Consider the following 21814-nt stretch of genomic DNA (forward strand, 5'->3'; position numbering starts at 1 on the left):
AAAGAACAAGGGCATACTGGGAAAGTCTCTCTGAAAACGGATGAAATGAACGATGTCAAGGTGGGATTTCAGTTCTGCGGGCAAAGGATGGTGTGGTAATATAATAAACAGTGCTGGCGTGAATGGCTGTCCATCTGGAAGAAGAAGACCCACTCCTCACATCAGACTAAATAAAGAAAGCAGACCAAATGTCCGAGATAGTATGTGTGTAAAACAGATGAAGAATACCGGTTACCTTCCAGGACGCTACTCAAGGGGGAGAAGGATGAGTATTTTTCTTTAACACCTCCATTTTATTACCGGTTCACCGAAATACTACTTCATAATTAAGAAGAAATCCAATACAGTAAATCACCAAACAATCTACTATTTGTTTTTAAATTTCAAAGACAGTTCTAGACTTCAAATACCATGTCCTGTACTTTCCAATACTCCAGAATCTTTAATTAAAAATTCATTTATGCAAAATTATTATATTTGCTCCTTGCCCTCTTGTTTCCAAGAATGAAATCATTTTTAAAAAAATAACATTTGTACTTAAAAATCAACCTCGTAGCTACAACTTGCATTGAAAATACCATTTGCTTCTGCCTCAATTCCAGTCATCTGACATGGCTTTAAAGTTCTGAAACACCCTGGAAAATTGAGAACAAAGTGACCGGAAGGCCCTGCAGAAACGTGGCCAGTGATTAAAAATCAGGCAAAAGACTCTTCGAAATAACGACATGTTTATTTAGCACTTCATAAACGCTTACATATAAAAATACTCGACAGTCCCCAGAGAAAGATCAAAATATGTGGGGCAGAGACAGCTGTGCATTTGAAGCTGAGATTGCCTTTTTCTTGTTTGTATTTGAAAACACCCGGCAAATGAGTTTTATATCATCCTAAAGATTCTCAGTCCGAGGTAAAGATCTCCCAGTATATAAATTCCTGTCCCACTAGGATAACTCCAGCGAGTGTCAGAACTATTTTTACAGAGAGGACGTCGACCTCTCCTCTTTCTGTCACCAAGTCGAATTTTTCTAGTGACTCTGTGCTCTCTTGTTTGACACTCACAATGTTCTCCTGAGTTAAAGGGCTTTCCTGTTCCTAATTTCCGTGGATCCCATCTTGTCTCACCCTCCTGATGACGTAGCTAATGGTCTAGAAGTTCTTCACAAGAGAGCTGCAATGAGTTCTGCCTGATGGAGGTTGCTGAATTGGACCCAGATCTTAACAAACGTACGTACTTCCAAGAGTTTCAAGTCGCACTTTGAATCTTGGATCCCTCTGAGTTATATGCTTCCGGATTGAAAAAGTCTTGAGATTTCCAGGGTGAGTTTTATTCACGAGGCTTTTGTCGTTGTTCGTTAGTTCTCAGTTCAATTCCAATTAGCATCGTCCCCACAGAAGCTTATCTGATTCAACTACATCCTTTATGATCAAGCAAACATCGATGCATATTGAACCCCAAAGAGATTTTGGAAATCAGCCCAAAACATGGTGGTGGCTTGTTTCAGACAAGCTTAAGGAAGTCAGACCCCAGCTTGAAAAGGTGAAATCAAGACTGGACACAGAGGAAGCAGAACGTTCTAACTTCTTCAGAACGAGACGTCATGCAGATGGCTTCCTGTTTCACCTACAACAGTGTTAATTCCAAGCTTATCAGACACTGTATTCAAAAGGAAACATAAAAGTAAACTCCAAAAAAGTAAAGCACAGCCTGGGCTGTGTTCACTCTGCACGTGCAACGCCACGGCCCTCACTCAGCACTCTGGCTGCATCTCAAAAATTTTTTCACAACAGACTTTGTTTTGCAGAACAACTTTATTTCGTGCTCCAAACAAAAGACTGCTGAATCTTCTGTGAAGAATAAAGAAAAAAAAGAGGGGAGGATCATCTTTGTGCAGAGCTGACTCCAAAATGCAAAAAGAAAACAAAAAAAAGGTAAAGAGACTTGATGACAATGACTGGGCAACAGTGGCTGTTCTAAGGAGACCGTTTGGTTCTTTATCAAAAGGTTATTTCTCCTCTACACATTCCCCCTTTCACAAAGAAATGGCTGTGGTTTCCCATCATGGCAAGGGCTGGGCGGCCTCTCTTCCACCACCTGCTCTGCTATAGCTGACAGAGACCATGGAGCTGGAAAATAGAAACGGGAGGCAAAGGCTGGTAAAGGTGTTACTTAACGCAACACGACCTTAGTCTACACACACAAGGACTAACAGCTGGCGCTTTCCACAGGGAAAAGCTCAGAGCAGCACGTCTGAATTTCGACTGTCCCCATCTCTTTTGGAAGTCACAGGTCTTCAGACAGAGAAAATGCTAAAACTTCAAAACGCCGGGCTCCTCCCACTAGACCGTCACCAACAGTCTAGTGTCGGCAGAGATGTCCAAGACCAACCAAATCAGGCCCCTGTAATTGACAGAATGGCTCGTGCTTCCCTCTACTGTCCTACAGTTAAGGCCAAAAAAAAAAAAGATTTCTTTTACTATTTCAGTATACACATTCTAAAGGCTTCCGGGAAGCTCACGCCCACTTTTCAAAGCAAATCTGTAAAGACAGGGGCCTGGGAGCAGAGAAGCAGACGTAGCTCTTTAGAATCAGAGGCTACAGCTCTAAAGCCACAGATGCAAACTGAAGCTATGAAAAAATAAGTCATGTGAGAGTGAAAGGATTATGCTTGTTGGGATACCCGAGGACCGGTTTCTACTTCCAGGGGCAAATAAAATGCCAGAGGCCCCCAACAGTTGGAGCTTCGCATGTGAGGTTCGCTCGGAAACTGCTCAGGAATCCCCACGAGAACTGGCCCCCTCGCTGGAGGGCCGGAGATGCTGTATCAAAGCATCCGCAGGGAGAGAGCTGGACAAGTCATCTCAGTGACCCAAGAAGCTATGCCTCCAACTTCCTACTTTCCCTTTCCAGTGACAGCTCCAGACACCCAGCGAGCGCCTGGGACACATTACAGTAAGAACAACACACAGGGCTCACAGGCACACAACTGACGTCAGGGCAGAATGCACGTGTGCACACACAGAGTTAAAAGCCAATTCCAGAGAGTCTGGCAGTGACCGGCCGCCATGCTGCCCAGTTCAGAGGTGACGACAAGAGAACCAGTGGTACAAGCTAAACACACTGGGAACCTTCGACGTTCTATTTCAGAAACTGATACAATTGTTTAGGCACAGACATTCAGTGTGTTTAACTCTTTAAGAGGCTGCTTATTGGTGTCATATGATACATACAGCAAAAATCGAATGTCACCCTAAAAACAATGGTCCATACTGTGTCAGAGTAACAGGAGGCACACAAAGGTCTCTCCCTGCTACTGTTTGAGAGGCCCACGTCATGTACATATCACCGACAGTGTCTTCTGTTAGAAAGGCTGCATGTGGCCCAGCAAGGCATTAAGTCGAGCTGCATGTGTGTTCTCTGAAGCCCACGGACTCAACTTTTCAGGAAAAAGTTTTGATGTTTTAACTTTGGTGAAAGTTTTAATTTCCTTGTATTTCTCATAATGGTTCAAAACAAGACGCAGCCAGATTTGAAAAAGTTATTCATTATCCTTCCATCCAATAATTTCTGTGTCTGGCAAAACAGATCATTTTCAGGTCCACAAAAACTACACGGGTTTGTTCAAATTTCTGGAAGAGAAAGAGGAGGTCTATGGCCCAGCTACAATACGGAGATGCCACCGTGTAAGGGAGACCCAAGGCTTGAGCTGGGAACGTGGTACTGGGGGCACATGTGTCCCTGACTCCCCCATCAGAGAAAGGCTCCCTGACCAACCAGTCTCAGAACAGAGCTTGGGCGGGGGGGGTCTTAAAATCCGACCTACTCTTACCTTCTCATTTTTTAAAAAAAAATAAATTTATTTATTTATTTTTTGGCTGCTTTGGGTCTTCGTTGCTGTGTGCGGGCTTCCTCTAGTTGCGGCGAGTGGGGGCTACTCTTCGTTGTGGTACGCGGGCTTCTCGCTGTGGTGGCTTCTCTTGTTGCGGAGCACGGGCTCTACGCGTGTGGGCTTCAGTAGTTGTGGCACATGGGCTCAGTAGTTGTGGCTCACGGGCTCTAGAACACAGGCTCAGTAGTTGTGGCGCATGGGCTTAGTTGCTCCGTGGCCTGTGGGATCTTCCCATACCAGGGCTCAAACCCATGTCCCCTGCATTGGCAGGCGGATTCTTAACCACTGCGCCACCAGGGAAGCCCTTACCTTCTCATTTAAGAGAGGAAGGAGCTCGGTCTGGGAAGAAAACCTTGCCAGTTGGTGGCAAAGATGAGACCAGAGCCTCATTTTCCCATGTATCTTAACATCAGTTATTCTGACTCCAAAATAAAAATACCTCTGAAAACATCACAGGATTGAAGATGGCTAATGAGCTAAGCTTTAGAATCACCTAAACGTTCCACTTTAACTATTAAGTTCTTGATAATAAACGCTAACTTGCCTTCACACCCAGGCACCCCACCGGCCTGCCTACTGGCCTATGATCCCTCGAATGCCAGTTAATGAGAATGTGAATCAGTCCATCCAGGGTCACGATCAAGTCGCTTTTCTGATGCTCTTACTTTCTCTTTATTGTACTTGGAGGACCCCATCAGAGAATTTTCTGCAAGTTCTTTGGCTGTGGCTGAACCAAGAAGGACTTCTGAGTTCTCGTCAGAAGACTGTCAAAGTCAAGAACCCAGGCAGCCAAGATGGAAACCCTCTGCGGCTCTGGGACCTCGGAGGGTGTCAGCTGGCTGCAAGTCTGGCTCACGTGGTAGGTTCAGGAAGAGGTGGAGCCATCTGCGAGTAACTTTCCAACAGCCAATGCTTTAGAAGGGGCAGCTAGCCGGGGCAGCGCAAAATCAGACAAGAAACCACCCTGGCAATCATCTGAAGGGCAGTGACAGCCAAGAAACCCACGGACACCTGCAGGGTTTCAGCAGCACACCATGTTCTGAACTGCTGTCAGTTCTCGAATTTTGAAACATTTTGTGATAAGGGATTAAACTGCTCGAATTAGGAGGTAGGTTTGCAAATCACTGGAAAATCAAGAGAAACATACTGTGTTTGAAAAAAAAAGTGACCCTAAGTTTGAAAATGTTGGATGTAGCACATGGGGTCCTAAACTGTCAAGACGCACGCAGATTTCCTATGGTATCAGGGTTCGAGTTGTATAATCTGACCTGTATCTTAGAACCTAAGTAAGAAATGCAGCATCCTATACAATAACTTATTTAGGGCCACCTCTTAAACTCAAGGCTTATCTTTTATCATTTATCTGTAAATTCACGTATATATGAAGCAATGCAGGTTATGACGTGGTTCCTCTTCCAAAGACACACACTAGAAAAGCAAGACACATGGACAAATATACAAAAGCAGACACCAAAGCAAACCAGAATGACCTCACAATCATTTCAATAGGGAACACTATGAAATCTAGTTTTCCTATTCTGCTTCTCCCTTAAAATTCACGTGCTTTTGGTGGCCAGAGGGTATAGGTGTGACTATAAAACTATGATCTTGATTTTTATAAACAAAGGGCCACCAGATTGATTGAAGCAAGTTTGGTAAGAGAATCAAAAGAGAATTCTGAGCAGAAATCTACTCTTTCCACTGCTGTGAAGTTCATGATACTGTATCAGACCCAGAAGCTCAGAATCCAGCCCCTGTCAACCCTGGAAAACAGGTAAAAAGGGCAAACTGTACAAATCTGCACCCAGAATGTAATAAATCTGGTTTTTAAATTCTGCTACATCTTATGTTGAGAGAAATCCAAAAATTCAAAATAACTTCTAATAACCAAGAATCTCAACGTCAAGGACATCTATTCCTGATGGGGAAAGAGACAGCACTGCATTAGCTGAAGTCTAAAATACTGTAGATAGTCTTGTTTGTAAACCATTTAAATTTTAAGCAATAACCAACTCTGGGCTCACTTTCGGAACAGCTTATTCTGAAAGCTCGCTGTTAAGAAGGGCCTGCTTGGGTAACAGACTGTAACGATCCCCTCGAGAGCATAAGGGAATCACATATCAGCCGGACATATGTTCTCCACGCTTACCCTTTCTAATAAAGTGGCTTATTTCAAGGTCTTCTGCAGGGAGCCCAAGGGGGCTGCTAATACAGAAGCAGGTCCTGGGCCAGGACGGTGAGGCCTCCACCTGGTGGCCACGCCCTAGGAAGCAGTCAGTTTCTCCCACTGGGTGAGGGTGACCGACACGAGTTGCCCGGACCAACAATGAGATGTAAGGGCATCCTCTCCTCCAAACCCGGAGGGGACTTGGCTAAAACTTTGTCCCCTCGAGTGATGAGCTTTCTCACCACCAGGAATGGTGGTGACGGTATTGGGTGGAATATTTCTACCATGGAGCTAGTTATGCCCTGGCCGTGGGGTTCGTTATACCCTGGCCGTGGAGTTAGTTATTCCCTGGCCGTGGAGTTAGTTATTCCCTGGCCGGGGGTTAGTTATTCCCTGGCCGTGGGCTAGTTATTCTCTGGCCGTGGAGTTAGTTATTCCCTGGCCGTGGGGTTAGTTATTCCCTGGCAGCAGGTTAGTTATTCCCTGGCCGGGGGTTAGTTATTCTCTGGCTGGGGTTAGTTATTCCCTGGTGGGGGGTCAGTTATTCCCTGTCCGGGGGACAGTTATTCCCTGGCCTGGGTTTAGTTATTCTCTGGTCGGGGTTAGTTATTCCCTGGCCTTGCGGTTAGTTATTCCCTGGCCGGGGGTTAGTTATTCTCTGGCCGGGGTTAGTTATTCCCTGGTGGGGGGTCAGTTATTCCCTGTCCGGGGGACACTTATTCCCTGGCCGGGGTTTAGTTATTCACTGGCCGGGGTTAGTTATTCCCTGGCCTTGCAGTTAGTTATTCCCTGGCTGGGGATTAGTTATTCCTTAGCCATGAGGTTAGTTATTTCCTGGCTGGGGGTTAGTTATTCCTTAGCCGTGGGGTTAGTTATTTTCTGGCCATGGGGTTAGCTATTCTCTGGCCATGGGGTTAGCTATTCCCTGGCCATGGGCTAGTTATTCCCTGGATGTGGGTTAGTTATTCCCTGGCCGTGGGGTTAGTTATTCCCTGGCAGCAGGTTAGTTATTCCCTGGCCGGGGGTTAGTTATTCTCTGGCCAGGGTTAGTTATTCCCTGGTGGGGGGTCAGTTATTCCCTGTCCGGGGGACAGTTATCCCTGGCCGGGGTTTAGTTATTCCCTGGCCGGAGGTTAGTTATTCCCTGGCCGTGGGGCTAGTTATTCCCTGGTGTGGGGTTAGTTATTCCCTGGCCGTGGGGCTAGTTATTCCCTGGCCGTGGGGTTAGTTATTCCCTGGCCGTGGGTTAGTTATTCCCTGGCCGTGGGTTAGTTATTCCCTGGCCGGGGGTTAGTTATTCCCTGGCCGTGGGGTTAGTTATTCCCTGGCCGGGGGTTAGTTATTCCCTGGCCGGGGGTTAGTTATTCTCTGGCCGGGGTTAGTTATTCCCTGGCCATGGGGTTAGTTATTCCCTGGCTGGGGGTTAGTTAGTCTCTGGCCTGGGTTAGTTATTCTCTGGCCGGGGTTAGTTATTCCCTGGCCGGGGGGTTAGTTATTCCCTGGCCGGGGATGGGGGCAGAGGGACCTGGAGGGAGGGGAGGGCTCAGGACAGACACCCAGCATCACGTGTGTGGATGCTGTTGGCCCTGGCCAGGAGGGCAGGTGGGCCCGGCCCAGGGTGCGTGCAGCATGACCCACCTGCCGCGGGCCCGCGCGTCCCCCAGGGCCTTCTGCAGCCGGGCGTTCTTCTCCTCCTCCTCCAGCAGCCTCCGCTTGACAGCACGCAGCTCCTGCTGGGCCTCGCACTTGATGTCATTGGCCACCACCACCGCTGTCTGCAGGTCAGCCTGGAAGCGCCGCCACTCCTCCGTCTCGTCCTGGAAGAGCCGCAGTCCGCGCCCGCGTCAGACCGGCCCCCAGGCAGGGGCTGCGGGGCCCCGGGTGGGTCCCCGAGCAAGGCTGGCTGTAGCAGCCTCGCCGCTGGGAAAAGGCGCAGGCGGGGCTGCAGCCTCGGGTGTTGGAGTGCCCGTCCTGAAATCAAGGCCTCCTGAACTTCCCTCCCGGCCACACCGTTCGTGGTTCCAGGGCCCGGGCCCCGCAAACCTGCTATACACAGCGGGCCAGGGAGTCGTCAGGGTACCTCTCAACGGTGTCCACACCTATGTTCACGGGGACCCCTCCAGTAAAATGATGGAGGGCATCCCATCCCTGCCGTGACTGTGCCTCACCTTTATCTGCTTCGTCAGAGTCTTCAGCTGCCTCTCCAGGTCCGACTTCTGTTCCTCCAGTTTTATCACGTTGCCTGGAAATGAACAGGCAGACGGAGTTGGAAAAGTCTCGAGACCCTGGGGAGAAGCTAAGCTCGGAAGCAGAGCAGACCCAGATCCTGCAACAGGCTTTGAAGCCCACCCCTTCTGCCTGCCGGGGCCCCATCTCAGCGTCCTGAGCACGGGAGCCAGAGGCGGGGGCTCCTCCAAGTAAGAGTGGGATGATTCGGGAAAGCGGCGGTGTGAGGTTAGGGCACAGCCTCACAGAGCTCCGGGAAGAGGGCAAACAGCGGCTCACACTCACACACTTACTCTCGGCCTCCCTGGAAGTGCACACGGCATCCTGAACGTCCTTCATCACCGTGAGGTGGAGGGAGGGCTTTTGCGTAACAGCGGATATGGCTGGTTATTACCATCGTGACTTTTAGGTCAGTTTCTATACAGCCATGGGACTTAACTGCAGTTAAAACTCTGAATCACTTGGGAAGCTTTCCAAAAGAGCAGATGTTCAAGCCCCAGACTCTGCACAGACTCAGAATCTCCCAGGGTGACAAGGGTCTGGCGGGTGTACGTTAACAGCTCCACTGGGGACTGGACTTCCTTTCCTTAGTAAAGAACATCTTACTTGGAGGGTGTTATGCTCAGTGAAATAAGTCAGAATGAGAAAGACAAATACTCTATGATCTCACTTATACGTGGAATCTAAAGAATACAACAAACCAGGGCTTCCCTGGTGGCGCAGTGGTTGAGAGTCCGCCTGCCGACGCAGGGGACACGGGTTCGTGCCCCGGTCCGGGAAGATCCCACATGCCGCGGAGCGGCTGGGCCCGTGAGCCATGGCCGCTGAGCCTGCGCGTCCGGAGCCTGTGCTCCGCGACGGGAGGGGCCCCAACAGTGAGAGACCCGTGTACCGCAAAAAAAAAAAAAAAAAAAAAAAAGAATACAACAAACCAGTAAATACAACAAAAAAGAAGCAGGTGCCACTTACTTTCCAGCAGACATAGAGAACAAACTAGCGGTTACCAGTGGGGAGAGGAAAGCGGGGGCAATATAGGGGCTGGGGATTAAGAGGTACAAACTATTAGGTATAAAATAAGCTACAAGGATATATTTTACAACACGGGAAATATAGCCGATATTTTATAATAACTATAAATGGAGTAACACTCCAAAACTTCTGAATCACTATCTTATACACCCATAACTTACACAATATTCTACATCAACTCTACTTCAATAAAAAAATAATAAAATAAAATTGAATTAGAAACTTAAAAAAAAGATCCTCAGTCCCTCTCTGTCTCTAGTTCTCTCCACGTTGCTGTCAAGAGTCGTTCAGTTTAAATCTGATCGCATCCGTTACACATAGTGTCAGTTCTCCAGTGGGTCCTCACGGTCCCTCCAAAGCCGTCCTTGTCTATTAAGGATACAAACCGGAATTACCAGAAAAGCTTCAAAAAACCCACACATGGTCAGGTTCTACCCCAGCAGTTCAGGTTCACATGTGGGGCCTGAGGATTTGTGTTTGGGGTCAACGGTGCAGAAAAAGACAGCGCTCCGTAACTTCTTTTTATCTTTCTGTCCATTCCTCTTAAGGGTCTTAAGGGGGAGGACCGGTTCATCTCGAGATGTATTTTCGTGTCCCCGCGTCTCCTGGTGAAAAGACACCTATCAACACCCTAATGTCCCCAACAGACGTTTACGGCTTCTCAAAAGATGCAGGTCTGTCACTGTTCTTTTCAGTCTTGGACACATTATGACATAACCAGAGGGAGTGGGCCTGACATGTGCTCCGGATAGTAATTACATGCTGCTTTCTTGGTGTGTCTGTGCTGACTTCTTAGGATTTGGGGACAGTATGACCAAATTCTCGACAACAATAAATCACTGAAGCAAAAACAAACAAAATACAAACGAAACAGGTCTCCTCCTGTTTGGCCCTGTACTTGTGTGGTCCGGCGTCAGGTGTTCTGCTGTACTCTCAGGTGTGACCTCTGAGAAGAGCCTGGGTGACAGTGATGCTGAGTGTCCTGTCGTCACCCCACATTGCACACGAAGTAGCTGTGACGCTGACCACCGTAGTGAGGCGTAGACTACGCGGCCAGGTGCCACGGTCGAGGCAGGTACATACAGTCGCCAGGCACACGGGATCAGCTCCCGCGGCAAAGACGGGTCACGTTCCCGTGGGCCTCTGGTCCCGACGTTTTGCACATCGGGAGCCTCAAGCTTTCCGCTGCTCTGCACGGGCGCCGGAGGCAGCGGGAGCGCTGTGAGTACTGGTTTTGGGGGTTACAAGTCAGTCTGGGCGAGCAGGTGAATTCGAAAATAAGGGTTCCTCAAATAATCAGGATGGGCTGTACCCGTTGGGGGACTTTTCAGGCAACCAGCCGTGCTATTGCCAGTAAGGCCGGTGCCACTAAAAGCTCTGCACGCTAATTCTTTTGTTATGAAGGGAAAACACATTAGATGCGATCATTTGATAAGGCTTATTTGGACAAGGCAGGCAATGTTTAACTAATCTCTGACAAACATCCCTCCCTATTCAAAACAAGCAACTGGTTCACAGGTAAGGCATATACTGGTGCCTCTTGAGTAAGAAGTGGGTAACATCTGTAAGTCATTTGATACCAACCATCCATGGGGCCCATGCTGGAATTGTTTTCTCCTGAGGCCAAGAGCACATGCCATCCGAATCGGTCCCACCCCCTGCCCCCTACCCTTCTATCCATCAGAGCCCAATGGCAACACCTGTTGGCACCTGCCGTGTGGTCAGCAGTGGCTCACACGCGGTGCTCCTAACTGCACACACTGTCCACCCACGACCCACAGTCTTTCTTCTGTATCACCTGCTTTGCAGCTCAGTCGAGGAGACTGACGATTCTGTCTCTTTTAACTGCCGTTCTTCCCGGGAGACCACAGCACACGCAAGAGGAAGACCTCTCACCAGCATGCTCCCCTCCCTCCTGACCCACGCGGCCCAGGGCTTGGTTCCACTTACTCTCCAGCTCACTGATGAGCTGCTTGTTGTGTAACTTGACGGCTCGATGCTGCTCCACCTGGTCCTCCAGCTCGAAGATGGTCTCCTTCATGTCTTTAATCTCCGCGTCACTCTCCGACGCTTTCTCCTGCAGCTTCAGGCTGGTTCTGCTCAGCTGTTCTGCCTGACGATCGCATATCTCCTTCAAGTAAGAATAATCCTTTTCCACCTGGAAGAGAAGGGAGGTTCCCTGCTCACCTGGACAGGAAAAAGCTGCCCGCACGTCAGCGTCAGGCCCATCGACGCAACGGCAAAGGAAGCTCTGGGCACGTGTGTGTCCGGCACCGTCTCTGTATCCTGAGCCTCGGAAACGGCCAAGGCAACAGATGTGCAGAGGAACGTGGTGGCTGTTAAGTGGCCAAACGGGGGGATTCTGGGCCCCTTCCTACAGCCTACAGAAAGCTGCAGTGCTTATTAAATACCCTTCCTGCCCCTTCCGCGGTGCTGCCCAGCCGCCTCGCGTCCGCGATGCTGCCGCGCCCCCTGCTGGGGCCCCAGGAGGCTGACACCCCCCCACACACACACCCCAAACCGCTGTAGCTAAGGTGTTTCTTTAGAGGAACATCCATGTGACAGCAATGCCAGAAATGTGCACACGCCAGACAGGGAGAAGCGCACAACACGCCCATTTCACCTGTTCAAGTTTAATCAGTCAACGTTCTCAACACACAGAAAAGCACCAAAGGTGACGGCAACCAGGCACCAAACAGATGAACCCATGGTTAAATGTTGCCACGTCTGCGAAATCTTTAACGTTTGTTAAAGCCTCAACCTTCCTTCCCACACCAGAGAGTGTCCAAAAATTGGCATGTGGTTTTTCCTCAAATGGTTTTTCAGGTTTACTATATGTGGATGTGCCCAAGATAATACACAGTATTGCTCTGGATGTCTTTAAAGTTTTACACAAATGATATTACACTGTACAAAGCTTCTGCAGGGCACTGGATTTACACCGCGTTGTGTCCTACGGTAAGATGCTCCTGTCCGGTATTATACTCCGTCCTGTTATATGCTATGCTGACTACACTTCTGTAACTTGTTTTCAACTAGGTTTTTGAGATGTATTCATGATGATACACATTGCTCTGGTCAGTACTCTTTTTTTTTTAAGGAAAGCTTTATTCTTTTTTTTTTTTTTTTTTTGGCCAAGCCACAAGGCTTGTGGGATCTTAGTTCCCCAACCAGGGACTGAACCCGGGCCCCTCGGCCATGAAAGCACCAAGTGCTAACCACTGGACCGCCAGGGGATTCCCTAAGTCACTACTTTAGAGGCTGCATTGTGTTCTATTGTCTGAATGTACTGATCATTTTATTATTATGAACTATACCCTGTTTCTGTAGTTCTGTTATTAAATAACTATATATTTGGTAGGTAACATAAGCTTGATACCTAACACATTTCTTACTAGATTTGGGAGAGGGGGCCTCCATATATGATACAGTTTTTTTCCAACTGCATTTAATGTACAAAACGTGTGGGCCGTAAGCTCTGTGGGGACAGAGCCCATCTGCAGTCTTCCCCGGTGTATCTATCCCTGGTGCCAACACCGCCAGACCCACAGGAGGCATCTAATGGGTAGCTGATGAATGAATAAACAAACACTGGAGGGCAGTATTGCACTGGTTTTCAACTGGGAGGTTGTGACAAAGGATAACTAAGGAAGGGAAGAAGGGAGGAGCAGAGAGACAGAGAGAGAGAGGTAGAGAGGGAGAGACAGAGAGAGAGAGAGAGAGAGGGAGAGACAGAGAGAGAGAGGGAGGGAGGGAGAGAGAGAGAGAGAGAGAGAGGGAGAGAGAGGGAGGGAGAGAGAGAGAGATAGAGAGAGAGGGAGGGAGGGAGAGAGAGAGATAGCGTGAGCGCCGGTGTGGGCAAGGTAAGGGAGAGAGTGATGGTGAGAAAGGGTGGCTCTGGAGGGCCATGCCCATCGTTGCAGCGGGGTCGGGAGCCTGAAGGCTGCTGTGTGACATCCAAGGGGCGGAGGCTGCAGGCCCGGAGCCAGACTGCAGAGTTCAAATCCCAGTTCCGCCAGACCAAGCCCTGTATCCTTCCAGCTCCCTGCCTCAGTTTCCTCATCTGAACAATTAAATGAAACAGTGCACTTCACGAGTTTATCACAGTGCCTGGCACGTGGTAGGCATGTGAAGGAAACTTATTTCTCTCTGTCTTCGTGTACGCACATTAAATGATAATACAGGTCCATGAAAATTACAACACATGGAAAACACCAGAAGTCTTATGTTCTGTGATAGCTACTTTAATAAACGGAAGGCAACTCCTAAGGAGAAAGAACCACTACATGTTGGCTACCAGAAGGCTGACGTCTGGCAGCCTTTAAAAAGCAGCCACAGGGCTTCCCTGGTGGCGCAGTGGTTGAGAGTCCGCCTGCCGATGCGGGGGACGCAGGTTCGTGCCCCGGTCCGGGAAGATCCCACGTGCCGCGGAGCGGCTGGGCCCGTGAGCCATGGCCGCTGCGCCTGCGCGTCCGGAGCCTGTGCTCCGCAACGGGAGGGGCCACAACAGTGAGAGGCCCGCGTACCGCAAAAAAAGAAAAAAAAAAAAGCGGCCACGGAGGGCACCTGTGAGTCTTGCATCCCGAGTCAGACCTGGCTTTTCTTCTGCAGAGTGACCAGGCTCCACATCATGGGACCCTCAGGCTGAGGGCTGCTCCCCTGGGGTCTAGAAACACGCCCATTACTTGGCTGGGACTAAATCGGGAGGATGTGACCAGGCGAGGCAAGGCCGAGGGCCTGAGGAGGGTCTCTGCGTGTAGCAGAGGCTGCCGGCCTCTCAGCGGCTCTGGGCTCCCGTTACGTCCTCCATGTTGGGGTCATGAGCACAGGCACCAGCGTAAGCTCAGCGGCGGGGAGGGGCCCCCGTGACGTGTGCCGAGCACAGCTGAGGCCAGCCAACCCATACGCCAGTGAGTGCACTCGTCCAAATTACACACCTCGCTCTTCCTTCTTGATTTGGGGATAATTCTCTCAAGCTTAGCCATGTATTCTGGAAAGCTCTTTTATTTAAAAGAAGAAGAAAAAGAAAAACCCTAAGTAGCTTCACAACTCTTCCCCCAGGGGCTGGGTAGTAACAGGGAGGTACTGTTATATTCCTCTCACAGAGTAAACTGAAGGAGAGAAAAATTAAATCATTTGAAAAGAACAGTCTGTTCAGCCGCTCAGACCAGCAGCCTGCCCCTGACGGCTGTCGGGTTCCGGCTGCCCCCGCACCCAGCCAGTTCCCCTGAGCCCAGCTCCTCTAGTCCAAGAACCGCACTCGGCGCTCACACACCCGGTGACGTGGTTTCTTTCCAACGCTTCCCTTTAAAGTGAGAAACCACTCACGTGTTCCAAGCACCTCTCCTCTTCAGAAGCCAACTTTCTCTAGAAATGGGCCGTGCAGAACTGCACCACAAATATGTCAGATGAATTCCCTGGGAGCCCAGGAAAGGTGGCGCTTAAAGCCATCCCTGATGCTCTGACAACCAGCAAGGGCAGGCGGCAGCAGAGACCACTCAAGAGGGACTGTCTTGCGGGGCTCAGCCTGAGCCAGACGGACGGGGCTGGGATCTCAGCAAGGCTCACCACCTTCCCTCTGGCCTGTCAGACACTGAAACTGAGGACCCGCTATTGTCAGAGGCCTGTTCCCAGGGAAACTGACCCCGAGATCTCTGGGCTGTGCACAAGGAACTCACCCGGGAGCACTGTGGAGACCCACACCTGCAGGGGCGGGGGCAGGGCCGGCGGCAGAGGGGGGCAGCGGTGGAGCGGTCACAGCAGAGGCTCAGCTCCTCCCAGGGCAGCTCTGCCCCAGGACGCCCTGCAGGGCTGCCCCACGCTGAAGCAAGGGCCAAGGGCCAGGCCTTTCTCCACGCCCTCACCCCCAGTGGATTAGCCATGGGGGCACTCACCCCGGAAGGCGGTGGCTCTCCCCACAGAGGGCAGGTTCGGGGAGGGGCTCCAGCGGGGTGCTCGGGAGAGGAGGGCTTCGGTGCTGGGGGCCCTGGGGGCGCCCCCCGTCCCCCCAGATATTACAGAGCATTCCTGGGCTGGCCACGGGGGTCACCACACACACCCCTAGATTCTCTCCCAGGGGAGTGGACAAGTGGTTGGCATGGTTTCACCACCAGGTGATCTGACCACGGCGGGTGAGGGTCGTCTACATGGGCAGAGGGTGGTGACGGCAAGTTTAGAATCCTACCCACCCTACCTGCAAGGACGCGTCCTCCCCTGACGCCACTGAGACGCTTTGCGAACCCCAGCAAAGGTACATGCAGGGTGTTCTCCTACTTGTATCCTTCCTGTGTCTCAGATACCGGAGGGGCAAGGGGTCCTCGGGCACGAGAACGGAGGGGCCTCCTGGACTCAGAGGCATCTCCGTCCGGCCTCAGCATCTGCCCGTGGCTGGGTCGGCAGGTTCCGAGAGCAGCCGGGCTTTGCCGGCCTGGACGTCCCTTCTGGCTCCACTACTCCAACGTCCGACAGCCGTCCCTCCTCAGACCTGCTCCGTGTTCCGTGACACCCCACCTTACGGTAAGCAGCACGACCCGCCTGTCCATCAGCTGACGGTGACACAGCCAGAGATCTGCGATGAGCTGAACCCTCTTCTCTCCCGCACACCCCCGGACGACCCGCCTGTCCATCAACTGACGACGGGATAAACAAAACGTGGTCCGTCCCGACAACGGACTATCGCTCAGCTCTAAGCAGGAATGAAGTTCTGGCTCACGGTACGATGCGGATGAACCCCGAAAACGTTATGTCAAGGGAAAGAAGCCAGACGCAAAAGGCCACAGACTTCAACTCCATTTAGATGAAATGTCCGGATCAGACAAATCTACAGGGACAGAAGACAGAGCAGCCGTGGCTGCCAGGGGCTGCAGGGGAGGGGATACTGAGGAGGTGGCTGCTCCCAGGTACAAGGTGATAAATACGCTCTAAAAGTGATTGTGGCGACGGCTGCGCAGCTCTGAGAATACACTAAACCCCACAGACTTGTACGCTTTATATGAATTGTACCTCCATAAAGCTGGCATTAAAAAAAAAAATTCTTCAGAGGCTCCCACTGGCTTGAGGGTACAGTTCAAAGCTCTCGACTGGGTCTCCTCCGGGCCCCCCGCAGGTGGCCACCGTGCACTCAGCAACTGCAAACCACTTCCTCGATCGGCGGCCAAGAGCTTGCTGTTCTCTTCCTGCGACACTCCCGCTGTTCCCGCCCCACCAACACACCTGGGAAACCCTGACTCCCCTCAGGATTCAGGTTATAAATCAAACAAGAGGACGTGTCTTGATGACTCAGCTTTTCGCTGAGAACTTCTCTACTGTGTTTACACGTAAGAAAATCTTTCCTAGCTCATCGAGACCCAACCGGTTGCTTTCTTCAAACCAAAGGGCTTTGGCCCCCGTGAGACTACACTGTATTTGAGCCCTTAAGGTCTGCTTTCGATGGTTCTTTCTCTCTCCTCTTTACTGTCACGTAACCAGGAAGCAGTGTAAGTCAGGGATTAAGAATACGAGCTCGGGGGTCAGACCCGACTTTGAATCCTGGCCTTCATCAGTTAATTAATTAAGCCTCGTAACTTAAGCATTCTCTGCCTCAGTTTCCTCAACGGAAAAAAACGACAGGTAATGACAGTACCTACAGCCTAAAACTACGACGATTAAGTGAGGTTAAATGACCTAAAGGCCCTAAGAGTGCCTACTAAAACGGAAGCTGTTATTAAAATATGATAAAGTTTTACTTTTTAACATACTGATGTAAAATTCTAGCAGCCTCGCTCTCCTAATTCTGTTGCGAGTCTCTCTGACATTCATTCCTTCATTCATTTACTCACTCACTCAACAAGCATTTACCGGGTGCTTAATGCATGGAAGAAGTGACATGTCACGCCTGTACACAGTATGACGGCTTGAGTGACTGTACCACGAGCGTGTGTTATTTTGTTGTGTTTGTTTTACATCGAACTTGGTTATTCCAAAACTCCTGCTGCTGACTCTTGGCCCTGTTCTGAGCAGACCCCGCTGATGGAGAGCCGGGTCTCATTCGCTCTGGCCTGCGTTTGCACTATTTTTTGCAGTGCTATTCTGCACGGGACAGGGAATAGACAGGCTAACTCAGTCTGCACTTTTGTTCTGGAAAAAGAAAAATGGCGACGGAAAACTCAAGGAAGAGGGTAAAAAATCTGTATTTCACCGGGGAACCCTCGAGGAGACCTTCAGAAGCCAGGGCTGTGATGCTCCCCGAGGTGTTTCCCAAGATCTCACCGGGGAGGTGAGCGCTGGGGTGGCCAGAGGCTTCAGAGACCAGCCCTGCGGTCAAGTTAAAAAAGAAGAGAATGGCGCTCAGGCCCAACTCAGCACCACCGAGGTGCCCGGGGTGGGCAAGAGGCCCCACCTCATTCGGGACATGATCACCTGGGTCCACAAGCCCACAGCCCCCCAGAGCTGAGGGTCTCCCTAAAGAAGGGACGCTGCAGTTGAGACCTAAAGCTTAAGACAGGACCTGCAGGGGGAGGAAGGGGGCAGCCACACCTGAGGGCGGGAACTGCGCCCGGCGGGGATGGGGGTGGTGGGAGGGCAGTGAAGGGGCCGAGGCTGGAGGGGGAAGCAGACAAGCAGACGGGTGGGGCAGTGACCACGTGGAGTCCTGCTGGCTGTGGCAACGGCTCACCTACCCAGGGGCCATTCCCCCTTCTTTTCTTACTTAGAACGCCCATTTATTCAGGAATCAGGCTGTGATCCTGTGATTTCAGGGCAGGTGACCAAGGGAGGGTGTGTGACCCAGTTCTGACCAGGTATAAAGGGAGGGCTGCTGAGGGGCTCCCAGGGAAAGTTCTTCCCACGGGACTGAGAGCCTCCTGCCTGCAGGGACCGTGGGGACCAGACGCTCAAGAGGTCGCGCTCACCTGCACCCCAGGCAGGAGGGCTGAGAGGGTCATGGAGCCGCCAGCCTGGAGCCGTGACGTTACCCCGCCTGGACCCCAGGCTCTGGGTTACGGGGTAGGGTGCGCATCTGCCGGCTCGGGCACCGACACCAGGGGTCTGTTTCTCACGGTCCAAAGCGTCACCTGGGTATCCTCACGGACCACCTGCTATTTAAGGCAGGGTCCAGGTCCCTCCAGTCCTGGCAGGGTCCTATTCTCAGTCACAGGGACAGGATCATCCGGTCGGCCACGCCGTCCTCTCGAATTCTGCTTTTGCCGTTTGTGGCCAGTAGCTACCCTAATTATTCTGCCTTGGTGACCAACGATGGTCGCACGATCACCAAGTCACCTCTAGTTTTCCCCGACCATTCACAGCAAGTGTTTCTTTACGATCCCCTTACTCCTCGGGACAAAACACCTGAGCTTTTGCAGAAAGAACTGAATTTCAAAGGATACCACCTATAAGCTTTCAACCTCAGGAGGGGAAAAACATCAGTGTTTTCTCTGAAAACGTCTAGGTTCTAAGCCTTATACATTCTCTAGCTTGACATCAAGATCCCAAATGAATGAAAACTTGAAAGTCAAAAAAATGTAAACCTGGGTTGCATTATAGTCTGGAAACAATGATGTGGTCCAACTCCACGCCCCTGGCTGGCTGGGGCAGGCACGTGTGCAATCGCAGGAGGCCGAGACCTCAGGATTCGGTGGAAATCAGCCCCTCCCTCAAAGCTGTGCAGAGGTAGGTTACATACTCACACAGAAAGCTGCCAGCAAAGTTATATAATGGGTGTCACAGACGCTCAAAGAATGAAGACATTAGCTGAAGACAAAGAAATGAGAGGAAGAGAAAGGCTACTACAAAACATTCACACCATTAACAAACACACCCGCCAACTGTCCACTCACTGTATGAGGAACTGACACATACGCACCCCACCCCCTCGCCCCGTACCAAAAAAAAGTACTTTTTAAGGCCTTTCCGAGGCTCTTCTAACAGTATCTGAGTCACTTAAGTAACTTATCTAAACTGGAGACTTCTACAGATTTACTAAATCTAAAAGGTCACAGGATGGCTTGGCATTGCCTTTCCTCTCTGTAAATAGGTTATTTTGTTCTTTTCTCGTAATATTCACCTTCTGCCAAGAATTAGGTGGACGGATGCAGGGCTCAAGGGCAAGAGCTGTTCAGCACCACGCAGTCTGCTTGGTGACAAAGAGGACAGCCACCCTGGCATCTGCTTAAGGAGGTTACGTTTGAAAGTTCTATGCAAAGTGTCCAGTGAAGCAGTTGAGAACTGGAGACTTAGAATTTACCCAGGAATGCTAAAGTGGCTTAACATCAGACTGCCTTAGAAAGTCTGTTACCCTAATCTACCTCATTCACACATTAAAGGAGAAAACTCATTATGATTATATAAAAACTATAAGATTTTAGTAGATGTACAAGATCTACTGCATAGATCTTACAGATGTCTAAGGTCTACAGCAAATACAGAAAAATTCAATCCCCATCCTTTTTTTAAAAACAAGCAATGAAATTAAAACACTAATTCTTCGCAAAATACTTGCATAACTCAATAAAAGGTATATAGCCAATGCCTACCATGGACATCCTTCATGATGAAATGCTGAAAGCACTCCCTTTAAATCAGGAACAAGGCCAGGATCCCTCTACCATCACGCTTCTACTGTACACTTGGAAGGGGCCCATGGTCACCAAATTAACCACCAGCTGAGTCAGGAGGACCCAAGCGTTCTAGCTGGTCCAGCATTTATATCCTCATTAGAGTTTTGTGCTAAAAGTGCTCTGGTTTCCTTCAGGCAAGAATCCCTACGTCTTACCATCTAAATTCACGGTTGCTGGTGGGTCAGTTGATATGCTTCGGTGGGGCTACAATAAGCTATTAGTCAGGCTAGGAGATCTGGGTTTTACTTTCCTACGTAACAGAAAAGGGGATAAAGATTAGAAGTTACAACTTCTCTGTGTACAAGCACAAAATCACAGACCTAAGATCTCAATCTGTGACATCATGCCTCACACCTTTTACCTCCAATTCATGTCAAAATACTAGCTAGGACCTTTTTCATCCTACTGTCAAGTATGTGATCATTCTAATCAGCAAGCAATTAATAAAGATATGGAATATACAAATAATATAATAAACAGCTTGATTTAAAGCATATATATTAAAAAATGCCTTTTCTTTCTCTCCAAAATAGACTCCATTTATCCTAGAAAATTCTAGACTTTACTGTCTTCATTTAGCCAAAGCTATAATAAGGGGCAAATTCATAGCTTTAAATACTTATACTATCAACCAAGAAAGGATAAACTTAAATGAACAAAGAATTCTACTCAAGAAACTAAGAAGAAACCAAAGAAATATACAAAAGGCAGGATGAAAGAACTGATAAAGATAAAAGTAGAAACAAATTAATCAGAAACAGATTAATAGGAGAATTGATAAACTAATCCAACTGGGTCTTTGTGTTCACAGAATGTGGAGTGACATACTCTATTCTCCTGAATTGGAAGATTAAATATTGTAATTATGCCAGTTCAAGTTTGTATGCATGTCAAAATGTGCTTAACCTAGGAAAATGTCTGAAAAGACAAAGAGTAAAAATGTTAGCGGCATTTTTTTCCTCCAAGTAGTGAGATTAAAGGTAATATTTATTTTCTTCTTAAAACTTTTCTGTATTTTCTAAACCTTCTGTGATGAATATACAACTTTTTGATCAGAAAAATAAGCTATTGTCTTAAGATGCCGAATTATTTCTCGCTGATGCACGTATTTAATGTAATGCCAGTGGAAATAACAAAGAGACAGATGAAGGACTGAGGGAGGACTTCAAGAAAGTTGCCTGGGAGATCAAACATTTTGCAACAGAGTAACAGAGGTGGGATTATTCCAGACACGAAATCTCAATGTAAAGCTACAAATTACCAACCGACAGTTCACATGGGCACCTGGCTAGTACCTGCCAAGGGTACCCGCTTCCACACTTTCAATAAAATGCTGTGAATTCAGAACACAATGATAAAAACTTCTAACACTGCCCACCACTCAGATCGGCCCAATGCCAGAATCAGGCTCAACTGTCAATCAGTGACAATTCTTAAGGCAGATAAAGCAGGAAAGAGAAATCCCCCTGGGGGTTCAGGGCAAATTTGTTTCTTAAAAGAGTGACAGCCTCTGAAATAAGGTGGGAAGATGTTTTCAAGCTCTCTCACCAAGGGACCCCTAAATCACAGACCCAGAGCTTAGAGGAAACAGGAAATTGGAAGCCACCTGTCTACACTTTTCCAGCACTGCTCTGTGGGTGGGCAGAATATCACACAATCGGGCTTCCCTGGTGGCACAGTGGTTGAGAATCCGCCTGCCAATGCAGGGGACACGGGTTCGAGCCCTGGTCCGGAAAGATCCCACATGCCGCAGAGCTACCATGCCCGTGTGCCACAACTACTGAGCCTGCGCTCTAGAGCCTGCGAGCCACAACTACTGAGCCTGCATGCCACAACTGCTGAAGCCCATGTGCCTAGAGCCTGTGCTCCACAACAGGAGAGGCCACCGCAATGAGAGGCCCGCGCACTGCAAG

The 21814-nt window shown here is 49.6% G+C and overlaps 1 protein-coding gene across 1 annotated transcript in view; it reads right to left on the minus strand.

The window, feature by feature from the left end:
• SPECC1 (sperm antigen with calponin homology and coiled-coil domains 1) overlaps window positions 1–21814 on the minus strand; it is a 181002-nt gene that overhangs the window by 66938 nt on the left and 92250 nt on the right. Inside the window, exons 4-6 of the mRNA XM_065896521.1 lie at window positions 11260–11467; window positions 8223–8296; window positions 7693–7871 (exon numbers count right to left, since the gene is read on the minus strand). Coding sequence (XP_065752593.1) covers window positions 7693–7871; window positions 8223–8296; window positions 11260–11467 — 461 coding nt within the window. The remainder of the gene's footprint in view (window positions 1–7692; window positions 7872–8222; window positions 8297–11259; window positions 11468–21814) is intronic.

This window comes from Phocoena phocoena, chromosome 19 (assembly GCF_963924675.1).
Source record: "Phocoena phocoena chromosome 19, mPhoPho1.1, whole genome shotgun sequence".
NCBI lineage: Eukaryota > Metazoa > Chordata > Mammalia > Artiodactyla > Phocoenidae > Phocoena > Phocoena phocoena.